Source organism: Colius striatus, chromosome 9 (assembly GCF_028858725.1).
Source record: "Colius striatus isolate bColStr4 chromosome 9, bColStr4.1.hap1, whole genome shotgun sequence".
NCBI classification, from domain to species: domain Eukaryota; kingdom Metazoa; phylum Chordata; class Aves; order Coliiformes; family Coliidae; genus Colius; species Colius striatus.
The window spans coordinates 13,428,427-13,441,828 of record NC_084767.1 but is presented as its reverse complement, the minus strand read 5'-3'; the positions used below and the strand labels follow the sequence as shown (position 1 = coordinate 13,441,828).

Below are 13,402 nucleotides of genomic sequence, written 5' to 3'. Positions count from 1 at the left end.
AGTGAGCTAGTTGTTAGCCATTTGTTTTGCTCACTTGGACTGTGATTTTTCTGGTAAGTTGTTTCTAAGGGGGAGCTTTTGGATTCTAGAGAAATGAAACAAATTGAAAAGCACTGGCAAACACACCTGCTCTGCAATGAAGAACACACAGCATTTTGAGGTGACACGTACCTAGCTGCCTAACTTTGTTTTTGCATATGCATATATAAAAACTACCCGTAAACCACCTAAGGTAGATGACTGAAATAGGTCATGAATTGATTTTAACACAGCTTTTAAAAAATTCCTTTGACTATAAAAGGAATCCAGATTTCCTCTGATGGAGCTCTTCTTGTTGTAGACAATTGAGTCTAAGAGCATTTTGGAAAAAAAACACTTCTAGCCAAAAAAAATCCAAACAAAAGCCTCTTCCTCTGGGAAGGAACTTTGCTGCATTTCACAACATAGTGTAGGCTGAGGATGCATGAAAGTAAGTTATTTGGGCTTTTACAATAAATAATTCAGTGTTTTGTTCATGAATTAGTTGTCCTAGCGAGAAGCAAATTATTCCAACTGCTGCCATACTCCTAAAATTAATTTTTTAAAAATGAAATGGATTTGAGACAATTCGCCTTAAAAACAACAGCTGCAGCTTTTTTCAGGATTTCATGAAGTCTAAGTAGTAATAGAAAGTCTTCCAGTTCTGATGGTAAATGAGCTTGGCTCTCTGCCCCTGGTTTGTTTTCTTCTAAAAGCACTGTGATTTGTAGTAAGCCCATACCGTACTGTACTTGGTGCTGGCTAAACATCCAGGGAATCTCCATCTCTGCCACTCATGTGAAATCAGAAGGAAAAACAAGAAGCACCAGGATTGCTGGAGGATGGACCAGATGTAGGAAGAGAGAGTGTAGGATATTTATTTTCATGTTACACACAGATACAGGTAACTAGCTCTGCAGCTGAAGTGTACATTTAGTTTTACTGATAAGCCATGGTTTAAACACTTCAAAACACAGTAGAGCTCAACACCTCTTCATACAGACTCAACAGAATTGTTTGCTTGCTGTCACGGTGGTTTTTTTACAATAATGAACCTGACATTAGATCTGAATATCACTCATTGGCAATGCAAGCTCTTATCTCCTTCAAGTGCTTTCTTGCAACACATTCCAAACTGTCCATGTTTTGTGCACAGTGCTGGAGTGTTGCCTCTGCTTGCCACACTTGCTGCTCACACACTTGCACGTTTCCCAGAGGGAAACAGAAGCAGAGAAATAAATCACTAGACAACTCTGTCTAGGAAGTCATGCTTGATTTCAAATAAATATATTTTTACCACGCTAGACCACTTTGGGGGAAAATGAGTTGTTCTCCATTTCCTTGTGATGGGAGTTTTTCTCAGACAGTTGCCAACATTTTTTAAGCACTTGGCTGTGAAAACTGTTAAATATATAAATAATGGAATATCATCAGCTTTCATGGCATCTCTCTCCATCTTCCAAGTGTTTTCATGGTTGGATCCAGCTTCCAGGCAGGTAGTGAGAGCAGAATGATAAATAAGCACCAGTCTTTTGGGAACAAAAGCCTCCAGCAGACATCAACTACTTTCAAGGGATGGAGTACATTGACTACTTCCTAGAGATCCCTCTCAGGAATGAGGAGGTACTGAGCCGAGCTGTCACTGGGAACTTAAATTGGAGCACTCAACCTTAAGCCAGTCCACATTTTTTTCACTCCATTTGTTTTCTTTTTAGCAGAATTTAGAATAATTTTGACACATATCCCTCGATAACATGATCATAGAAGGTTTGACTTGGTGCATGACTAAATGTTTTCAGCTTTGCTTTTGATGTTTGGCAAAAAAAGCTCAGTAATTTTTGTTTATGAGTGTCATTTCTTTTGACTGATGGAAATTTAAATGTGATAAAAATCATGCTTAGGAGAAGAAAAGAAAGTTAATTCAGAATTGGAGGTGAGCTCCTGGTCATTTTCTTTTCACTGTTTCCCTTCTAATATTCCCTCCTCCACGCACATTTTTCCACCCACCACTTACCCTTCCCAAAACCCTTTGTCTTCCCTAGGAACAAAAAATACAGCCATTTTATTTAAGAGAACATAAAATCTTCACCTCACAGCTTCACATCCCAACCTTGATTGCAGGTGCTTGGGCTCATCTGTGAGTCAAGACCTTCATTTAACAACTCTGAGCTTTGCAGCCAAGATCACATTTCTCTCATGAAGGGAGGAGATGGGAGTGGCATCACTCATGGATGACTGTGCACCAACACAAGATGCTGTCTGGTCCTAAATGTGTAAGTTGCATTCAAAGAGCCACAAAATCTTGCAGAGGAATGTCTCCATCATATGATGGATGAGTATATCAAACTGTCTCCTCACTGTTCTGGCTGGGTGTCAGGGCACACAACTGGGGTAAGGAGGATAACTCCCTGAGCTCAGTCAGGGAGTTGCACAAGTGAGGCACAGGGGAACGGAGGAAATCCCACCGAGCTTCTGTCCAGGCAGTCCTTAGCCTGTTAGTGGGAGCACAGAGCTCAGTGCCCTGCACAAAGTTGGAGAGCAGGTGACCTTGGCAGCTTACAGGCAGCAAGGCACCACTGGCACAGCAAGTCCAGAGGGAAAATTCACTTGAATGTCTGATGGAGGGAAAAAACGAAAATATAAATCTGTTTAGAAATGTGTCACTGATAAAATTCAAGTGTCCACTTGGGGGTGTCAAAGTATTTCAGCTGTGTCTTCAGGGAGCAGGAATTGCCTTTTCTCTCCAGAGCCTTGTGTATGTTAATCTCTCCAAGGTTTGTTTCTCAAAATTTCAGCTGGTAAGAGGAGTCTGACAGAAAACGTGGCCTAAAATTCTTCCTGCACTGCAGGAAAAAGAGAATTAGTAAGTGCTATGAGCCCCCAGCTCTCACCTTGCCAAGGAGTCCACAGGCAGAGGCAAAAAAAGACAATTTTGGGGCAAACAAGGTAAGAGTCCATTGTAGTAGGAGTATAACCCTTTCCTCTTAATGGTGGGAAATGTTGTCTGGATCCTCAGTGACCAGACTGGAATAAGTTTTTATGTATACAATGTAACATCTTTCAGGACCTAATGTTCTTAGTTGTTATAATAACTTTGTGTACTCTGACTATGTGAGTCCCAGCCCCTTGATGACACACGTTGGATGATTTTCTGTGGCACTGCATGCCAAGCTGGGCTCAGTATGGTGGCTAAACTTAGCCTTGTGTCATGATGCACAAGGGAGGCGTTTTGCTGAAAAACAAGTAGCTTTGAAACCTGGGACACAGAGGTTTATAAAATTCTATGTCATGTAATGGATTCATCATGTCCACCCTTTACAAAACTCTGTAAGGTCCTGACCTTGAGTTAGTGGAGGTCAGGAACTCATCAGCTTGGATATGAGTGTGCTGTCTTCAGGATCTCTTCGCGTGACTGAGAAATGAGAAGATTTCCCAAATCTTACATTGTGCTTTGTGGCAAAATCTGAATTCAGTAGGTGCAAAGTTACTGCAAAACTGCAAAAATCCCTGACTTTTGCAGTCATTCTGGTATGGGCAGGTGCAGAGTATGACCACAGGCTTTCCTGGCAGAGACAACACACAACTATCTGAAGTTCAAGCAAATATAAGAAGCTGTGGCAAACTGGAGGACATGGGGCAGAGCAGAGATCTACCATAGTCCATTTATACAGGCTCAGTTTAGGCAGATAGGCAAAAATGAAGATGTCTAATGCACAGGAGCAACCTGCAAACCTGCAGGCATTTCAAATTCCCTGGGCAGATAACACCTACTAGCTGCATTTTGGGCAAAGGAATCACAGCAAGACTCAACTCCCAGCAATGGCTATTTCCCAGGTAATGTAGATGAATCTGTGGCATGCATGTGCCATTTCAGCGCTCTGTAGATACTGACAGACATAATACTAGGAGATATGATTAGAAATATCAAGACTTGTTAAGACTAAAGAGTACCTTTTTCGATGAAGTGATTCAATATGTTTATCACTACTCTGCATCTGAATCTTCACCTATCTCAGAAAGCAAAAGTTTGCTTTTCATAATTATTGTTTCTCTGGTTCTTTTGGACCAGAAATAGCTATTGTTGGCATCTGATGTTTATCAGCCCAGAATTACTGTTGTTCATGGCTACCTGCTTATGTTGCCAAGAGAAGCTTGCAAGAGCTACACCCTGAGAAGATTGTAGGAGAAAGTAGGGAGGCTGTCTTGTCTAAATCTAGAAGTGGGTAGACAAGGCTTGTGCAGCAAGTTGCCCCAGTTCAAACTAAGTAAACTGATGTTTAGGTTGATGCACAAGAAACCATTCAGTAAGATTTGGATAATCTATGTCTCCTTCCTGTACTGGTAACATTGGGAGTGTGTCTCATTTTTTGTAATGCATGTCTTTTCTGGCATAGCTTGCAGCCAGTAAGCTGAGATTTCCAGCTCTTCTACTACCTTGAGGGTAATACATTGCTTCTCAACCATCCACTAATTACAGTCTCCTTGTTCATTCATTCAACAAGACACACTTATGAACTGTTCTTGCAGAAGTCAGTCTTTTAGGAGGGTATCTTCTCTTTTTGTTTCTTAAAGTAATTTTTTTAAACTTCTCTCTCACCTGGATCATAGCATGGACAGTCACAGACCAGTGGAGAGCTGAGAACTACTGACAGATGTCCTGTGTGTGCCAGGGAGACTTGTGTCTTCAGCAGAGTCCATGAGATTGTGGTCCTCAACCACAAAGATGCTCTGCTGGGCTGGAATCTTGCTGGTGGGGTGGTTAGAGGCACACTGCTTGCAGCAAGGAGAGATCACACTGAGGAAAGCCATCCTGAAGCGCTGGGACAACAGATTGTAAATGATAGGGTTGACGGCAGAGCTCAGATAAAAGAAAACACCTAGGAGAAGAAAGGGAAAGGGAAAGGAGAGAGACATCTCTTTTGTGTGTGTGTGTGGAATGATCTCATAAGAGGAAAATCTCTTCATTGCCTATACTGCGCCATCCAGCTTGGGTGCAAGGGTGGAAGCAGCAACAACACATCTCTGCCTGCTACTCTCCAGGCAGAGCGATGTCTTGCCAAGGCTGGCTCAGGCATTTCCACACACAGGGAAAGGAAAGTGGAAGGGAGTATTAACTGGAGCTCACTATCTCCAGCTGTTCAGGAACCAGCTCTCTCTTGAGCTGTACTGAGCTGCCTCCAGCACAGCCCTCCTTCCCACAGTAGGATTTGCACAGCTGGTTCCCCCATCAAAGCTGTCAGAGGATAACTTCCAGCTGAGGGGAGCTAATTTCTTACAACACACTAGGACAATTGCATGAGATTGGATTTGTCTGAGTTGCCTAATGGCCACATTCAGTGTTTTCCCATGGCAAACTGAAAATCAGATTCCTCTTTGAAAAAGCCTTCATTTTATGGTTGGCAGGGCCATAAACATTTGGTTTTATCACCCAGTTCTGAGCAGCATGTAAGTCTTTTGTCTTGGCATTTAGAAAGGTTTCCCATTTGCCTCAGAAACCTGCTGGAGGATGGTGCCTGCTGCTGTGTATTCATTAAAAGCAGCTGAATGACAGCAGACTTATTTTCTCAACATTTCCAAGAAGGAAAAGCAGCTGGTAATGATATATGATATGATTTCCCCCTTCCCCCCATTTTGTGAATGTTCACACAACATGCCCAGATCTTGAAAGCTGCAGAAAATTGCATGCAAATTTTATTTCAGGTATCGTTCTCATCAATGTCTACCAGGCCCCCAGGAAGCTTTTCCATGCATGTCTGCTGTCACCTACAAAACAAATGACTATATATTTCAATTAAACCCCTCACAAATATGTTTTTGCCAGCCCCTGTGCAAGTGGAAGAAGAAAAGTTTACCTGACACCACGTGAATTAAGTTGAATGTATTAGCCAGAGGCTCAGTCCATTCCACAACAAAGCTGAAGAAAAGTCGATCTATGTGGAATGGAGCCCAGCAGACAGCAAAAACCATCACAAGGACAACTACCGTGGAGAAAGGAGAAGACAAATAAGTTAATTTTGGAAGGATATGGCTCACTAGCCTGCACGGAGCAGAGGTAGTTCAGAAAACTGAGTGAAAGGCTAAATACGCGAACTTTATCCATTGTTTCAAAACTTTTGCCATCCTTTCAGTCTTATCATTATCAGCTAAAAGAACAACCTTCCCTCTGATTTCCATGTTGGATAACTCAATGCATGCACACACAACGACATTTAGAGCGGATAACAACCAGGTAATGCAGTGGCATGTACAGAGCCTAATGAAGAAACTTCTAATGAGACATCTGGATTCAGCTGTGGTTCATGAAGGACACTGACTCCATTGTGCCTTGGACATAACTTACTCTGCATAATGCTTGTACTTCACATAGCAGTATAAGGCCATAGGAACCTTCCATCGATGCTAAGTCTGGATGCACTGCTCAGTGTGAAAGGAAAAGTTTGTCTTCTTGCACAACTTGGCCTGTGCTGGCTCTAGTAAGGACTCCTGCAAACCTATTGCAGACTTGGGTCCTATGAATATCTGTGGTCACAATCACATGGCACAGAAAACCAGGCTAACTTCAAAGTACAATTTCCTAGTTCAGATGGTGAATTAAGATGCCTAAAAGAATGATGTTGTTGCAGGAAACATTGAAGGTGATACACATTTCCTGCATAAACATCATCTCAGTGCCAAGGTAATCATTGCCTTAAAGCCCTAGGTTATGAAGTGATGTGAGTGCTTTCAGGTTGACTGGAACACAAATTCTCCTGTGTATGCTACAATGTGCAAGTCTGCCTAGGTCCTACTTTTTCTTGGGATGGTTTAAGTGGTTAAGTCAGCAGCAGGTCATGGATGTGGCTTGGCAGGACCTTCCAGTTCATGAGCAGATCTTGTGGTGAAACGCAAAGCAGATGAACATCCTTCTTTAAAAATGTACTAGATAGACTCTTTGTACTCTGAAAAAGAGGGATCCTCTCTGGAGGGCTGCAAAAGCCTGGCTTGGAGTAAGGGATATTAATGAATTGCCATGCAAGCATCTGCCACATAGGTTTGCTCAGCCTACTCTTGTGCTATGAAGGAAAATCTGTTTTCTGAGCCTTCTGGTAGTTAACTATGGTGTTTCAATCCCATGCCCTCTAAGTGCAGTTAAAACAGTGATAAGCACACCCTACCCTTTTTTTTCTTTTTTAAAATCCCAGCTACTAATCTCATAGCTCTTGTATTCAGTGAATTTGCTTGATAACCTTCAGGACCCGGTCACTCTCTTGTCCATGGTAAGTAAAACACAGAAGGACTCACTACTTACACAACATCTTGGTGACTGATTTCCTGGATGGTCTCTGAACATTCACAGCCATTTCCTCCACTTCCAAAGATTTGTCTCCTTTCAACTGGCAAAAAGATAGAAATCAAAGGAGATCATAGACAGAAGATGAGAACCCCACCAGGCATAGCTTGTTTGATATTTTGATAGTTGTAGTTTGAGAAGGAAAAGTTTGGGGCGACTCAGGACTCACTGAAAAAAAATCTACATTTAAACTTCAGTTTTAGTCCAGGGAAATACTGAAATTTTAGGTTCAAAACAATCTGCAGATTTAATGTATCTACTGCATATTTAAAGCAAATTCAAATTTCAGCTCCTCACTTGTCCTTTCTTGATGAGTCAGTATTTGGTTCATAGTTTGTGTTCAATTCCAATAGTATTTTGCTAGGCATTATTTCATCTTCTACCAAAAATATTGTTTGATTATTTTCTTAATAGTGTTCCCCACAATTAAGCACAAACCAATAATACAAAAATTACCCAGAGAGGCCTCAGTGAAACACAGCTGTAATCACTGGAAAAATTCCTGTAGAATTCAAGGGAGTATATTTCATGCCCTGTCTGGACTAATTGATATTCAATCCATCTGAAGAACAAGCCCCATATATGCACTTCTGGAGGCAGCTGGCGTACGTGATATGCACAGATTCAGCCACCCGTTACTCAGTTACAAGAAGATGGGTATTTGTTATTCCAGTAGTTTTTCCTGGAGTTCTAAAAAATTGATATGAAGAACAATAATCTGATCCTCCTTGGAATGTTTCTGCTAGAGGATTACAGTGAGAGCATTGGTGATTTGGTCAGGAAAAGACCAGGTCTAGGTAATCACAGCAATTGCTTTGGTTATAAAAGAAATCATCTATGGAGAGTGCATAACTGGACTCAGCTTCCTGATGTGGGAACTTCTGATTAATGAAGAGATTTGGAGTGACCTTTTTGTCAACTGTGAGAAACTGGAAGCAAAACTTTTAATTTCATAGGAAAGAATATCAGGAGTGAAGGAAAAAATAGAAATCAGTCTGGATTTGTAAAAATTTTGTGAAAACATGTTAGATGTGCCACTTTCTTTTGCCTTTTATGCTGTGACTTTGTCTCCTGATTTTTGATCACCAATGCTTTTCTGTGAGGATAATCAAATGAGACCTTCTTTCAATATTCTATTTATTCATAGAACCCATAAAAAGGAAACACATATAAATCAAGTCATATTCAATTACAGTGCAATTCAGCCTCTCGTGTTTTACATTATTCCCTTTGTAACTTTCAGTCATAGCTGCAGTCACTTAAGGAACAGGCTCAGTTAATTTAAAACGTATCTAGCGATAAATGTATGCTTAGATTGATTAAAATCCCTTGTTTCCCTTCAGTGATTTTCAGTCTCAACAGTAATCTATTCCAGGCGTATTCCAAAGCCTCAGAGAATTCAGTGCTTCAGTGCTGTAATAAACCAGAGATACATGTATCTTTATTTTTCACCTTCCTGTCATTTTGATGATGCTATAAGGCTCCTTTTTAGCCTCAAGTGACAACAGATGGAGGTGTAACTTGTAAGAATAGCTCAGCAGTTGCAATTTAATAAAACAATGAGTTATGACAAAGAAGAAAGAAAAAAATCCAATAAATGAGTCCATGGCAAAGGCTGCGACTTGAGTTCATGTTAATGTTTTGACAGAGGGAGAACTCCAGCCAGGGTAGTGGCTACTTTCACATTATTGTGGATGTATGAGGCTATGTAGGGTTGCCAGGAGATGAATGTTATGCATTCACTGCAAGAGAATTAAGAGTGTCTAGAGCATGAAGCTGAAAATTGGATTTTCCCCTCATATCTTTACTAGCTGAAGTATTTCTTACTAGAAGTCAAAAGGCAGAGTGAAATTAGGGCCTTACCTATCCCCAGGCAAACCTAGTGAGGCTACTCAGTAAAAGCAGGAGTACTGTTTTCTGTAAACTCCTTTGTCTGTTTGACACAAGTGGTGACCAAACTTTCTCTCCAGATAACAGAAAAACTGATTTTTAAAAACCAAGTGGCTTGTGCTAAAGCATCCAGTCCTGCCTAGCTCAGTGATTTGAGTGAAGCTGTTGCCACCTGTCCACTGAAATGCAGTCTGGATGTGCTCTTAGCTCATCCCTATTGCAAAGGAAAATGTGTTAGTGTGTACAATGTTTTCGGAATATCCTCTGTGGAAAGGGCAACAGACTGTTCCAATAGTGAGCTGGACTCTGTAAACATTAGCCAAAGGCAGTCACAGTCCATGGATGATCCTAGTTGTAACACCTGGGCATTTAGGGGACAAAACAGTATAAATTGTCTTGATTTAAAGACATTTGAAATAAAAATTATTGGTGTGTTCAACGTGTTACTGAGGGGAAGTGACATTAAGTGTTGGACTTCATTAAGAGAAGAATCATCCTGCTTCAGTGAGGTCAATCTTGGCTGATCTAATCATCTAAATTCTCCTCACAGATATCTGAGGCAGGTGGGATAAATAAGTCTGTGGACTTTCCTCTCCATTCATTGTCAAAAATCCTCATTAAATAGATCCTGACTTTTAGACAGTCAATGATAGCCACCTATTCCTGTCTCCATTCAGGGATCAGTTTAAAAGAAATGGACAAGACAAGAACCTTGCAATGCATCCCACTGCAACATAGACTTCCTCTTAAGCAGTGCTACCACAGCTCTATCAGCACCTCAGGGCTTAGCTTCTACAAGCCCCACTTCCTAGTGCTCTCATTTTATCCTCCTCCTCTTCCTCCTTAATTTTTTTTTTTAGCTTTAGGTGGCAACTAGTAGCCTGATAACTGAACTGGGTTTAAAGAGCCTGGCTGATTTAGGGATTAATTTTAAAGGCACCTGTGATAGAGGTACCACAAAAGATCACCATGAAAGAAGTAGCAGGAAGCTTGCACAACCACATCTAATGAGACTATAATGTCAATTGTCAGTGTCCTCTTCTGTACACTAATCCTGGAGCTATCTCTTGATGGTAACACTGTCATATCAAACCATCAAGCCTTAAAATTATATCCAAGTAGATCCAGAGATTGTTGATCATGAGGTAATAAATCTGACAGCTCTATTGGCAATAAATTTCACAGTGAAAAAGGCAAATATATCTTTTCCTTTTTTTGTAAGGAACAAAAGTCACCTGTGCTAATGTATGACCCATATTTGCTACCTTCTCACAACATCGTCACACATTGCCTTCTGTATTGCATCCTGAGGCTCTCCTGAGCATTGGCAAAGCTTGAGGGAGAAACTTTGATGAAGAAACGCCCTCTTCACAAAGTGTGGGCTTGAAAAGATTATGTCTCTGCTGAATCGGAGCTGTTCTACAAACTTTGGATCAACTCTGAGCTTTTCCACTACCATCTGTGGGCAATTCATGGCACTCAGGAGCCTCTGGAGTGTTACTGAAGCTTGATAGATTTCGTCCTCTGTGAGCAGATAAAAAATGTCTTCCCTTGAACAATCATAGGTATATACCACTCCTCTATCATTTCTGCTGAAAAAATGAAATTACCTCACCTAGTGCAGTTTGGAGCACAATGCAGGTATACCCAGAATGGATGTTTAAAATTTGGAAGTCTGAAATGGATCTAGGGGAAAGCAGAAGCATAAACCATGAACACTGCAGCCCTTAATAAAGACAGCTTGAACATATCTGTGAATATACAGAAGTCCTGGAGGAGCAGGCTTGTCTAGTATCCAGCTTCTTTTCTGGAATGAGGATTAGGAATTTGCTGCCACAAATAGAAGTTATCACAGTTTTCAAGACTTCTTGTTATTAGTTTGGGGATTTATCCTTTTGTTTCTGTAAGAGCTATATTTTCAGCACTTTTTCCTCCTTTCAGGTTTTAATTTTGCAAAATTTTCAGTAAAACTATGTAAAGACTCTGCAACAGCCTCTGGACAACAGGAATAATTTGACCCATTCATTGCTTAGAAGATCTACTCTCTGCTGTGGATTTCTGGCAGTTCATCCTTGTGGCTTTTCCTGGGTAAGGAAAAAAGGTTTCCGTATAGTTTCAGATAACAGCAAATATGAGCTAGCACAACAAAATTATGTACACACCATCAGAGATTTGGTTGAATTTCTTGTACCATGTTTGGTCAAACTCTTTCATCTCTACTAACATATTGTATGCCTTGATTCTGATATGATCAGACACAGTTTTTTAAACTTATATTCAGTGTGCTGAGATAGGATTTTTCTTTTCAAAATACTTGTGGCATACAAGGAGAAAAAAAGTCCTCGACTTGCCATAACTGGTAGTGCATTTCAGTGCTGTGCTGCATAGATTTAGGGCACTATGATATTGATTGTTTTATCCATGCATTTAAACGGTAGTGCTTGGTAAAACCAGTTTCACTTTCTGGTGAGAGAATGAATATGAAATCTAAAGTAAGTTTAATCGATGGTAAAACTATGCCATAGTTATATAAATAAACAATTGCTGAATTTTCTAGCTGCAGCAATAAAGTAGCATTTCACATTGTGACAGCTTTGTGAGTTTTAACAACAGAATATTATCACCATCTCCAGGGAAGGAGAAAAATAAAGTAATGCAATGGAAATTCCACAGTGACAAGAAGAGAGAAAACAAATAGTACATGAGATTCAATCACTAGCCTGTTCCTTTTTATTCTTTGCACATTTCCCTTTTGATCTATTTCCTTCTAGTCCCTACTGCACAGGTGCAAATCTCTGAGAGGCTGGAATTGATCTAGAGACATGAATATTTAAAAAACATTCAAATGTGAGCAGCAGTGATAGTAAGTTTTAAAAAAAGATTGGGATAAGTGCTTTTCCAACACAGCTATAACCAATTGAGATTGGGATTACACCAAAGGAGTTAGATCTGCTGCTATCAGAGGTTTGACATACTTTTTACTTCTGGGGAGGAAAATATGGGCAGGAAAAGGGTGAAATCACTTAAAAGACACATACAGACACAAACACACAAGGATGAGCTAAGGAAACACTGAGCAAAGTTGGAGTAGGACTTACTCTTAGCCCCATCAGATAGTACAGCACACTTATTACCCCCATAGGCAGCACATAGAAGAGAAAAGAAGTAATCTGGACAATACAGTTGTAGATCCACATGGGCTTGACTACAGTGCAGGTAGCAGAGCCAGGGACCAGGGTGCCATTGGGGAAATACTGCAGCATGATGCCATGGGTGCCTGTGTTGGGGAGGGCAAAGAGGACAGAGAGGACCCAGAGCACTATGATGGTCCTCAGGGCACGCTTGCGAGTGCTCTCCAGCTTGGCACGGAAAGGATGGAGGATGGCAATGTATCTCTCCACGCTGACTGTGGTCACGCTGAGGATAGAGGCAAAACACACTGTCTCAAAGAGTGCTGTCTTGAAATAGCAGCCAATGGGCCCAAACAAGAAGGGGTAGTTGCTCCACATCTCATAGACTTCCAGTGGCATCCCAAAAAGCAGCACAAGTAGGTCCGAGATGGCGAGGCTGAAGAGGTAATAATTGGTTGGGGTCTTCATGTTCCGGTGCTTGAGTATTACCAGGCAAACTAAGAAGTTACCTACCACCCCAACAACAAAGATCAGGCTGTACACTAAAGCCATGGGCAAGAACAGATGGCTCCGTCTGGGCCCACACAGGAAGGTTAAATAATCCTCGGTGCTGTTTAAGTACCTCCTGAAACGTTCTTCATGTAAAGCAAAGTGATTAAACCAGGAGATATTGCTGATCCAGGCCATTACTGGATCTTCTGAAACGTTTCACATCCGAGATCCAGTCTTCTTCAAGTTTCTCTGTGCTTGTTTACTTACTTTTTTGCAGAGAGGGGAAGAGAGGAGGGGGAGCTGTCTTTCCAGACCTAGATGCAGAAAGCCACGGAGAGATGTGAGTGAGTGTGTTTGCCTGGCTTTGGTTAAGGTTTTGCCTTTGTAACAGCTGTTCCCCTGCAAGGAGTCCCCTAGCCCAAAAGCCCCTCCTTCCACACATATTCATTGGCTCACTAAGTGCATTAGATTATAGAGTAAGAGAGAGTAAAGAGGTTCCAGCTACATCAGCTCCCTTAGCAGATGCATGTACAGAAGCAGA

General features: G+C 41.1%; 1 protein-coding gene across 1 annotated transcript; it reads right to left on the bottom strand.

Annotated features, from left to right (window-relative positions):
- Positions 1–4,635: 4,635 nt before the first annotated feature.
- Positions 4,636–13,056, bottom strand: NMUR2 (neuromedin U receptor 2). Its single transcript, XM_010196075.2, has 4 exons — positions 12,337–13,056; positions 7,307–7,391; positions 5,871–5,996; positions 4,636–4,895 (listed from the first exon to the last, which is right to left on the bottom strand). Exons 1-4 carry the CDS (start codon positions 13,054–13,056, stop codon positions 4,636–4,638), a joined length of 1,191 nt encoding a protein of 396 aa, XP_010194377.1.
- Positions 13,057–13,402: the final 346 nt, after the last annotated feature.

Bases quoted from the DNA above. Each gene is read 5' to 3' on its own strand.
- NMUR2 (XM_010196075.2), bottom strand. From the start codon at position 13,056: ATGGCCTGGATCAGCAATATCTCCTGGTTTAATCACTTTGCTTTACAT. The intron at 5,997-7,306 runs GTAAGTAGTGAG...TCTCCACGGTAG, and splicing joins ATCAGTCACCAAGATGTTGT to TTGTCCTTGTGATGGTTTTT. The intron at 4,896-5,870 runs GTAAACTTTTCT...TTCTTCTCCTAG, and splicing joins CTTAATTCACGTGGTGTCAG to GTGTTTTCTTTTATCTGAGC.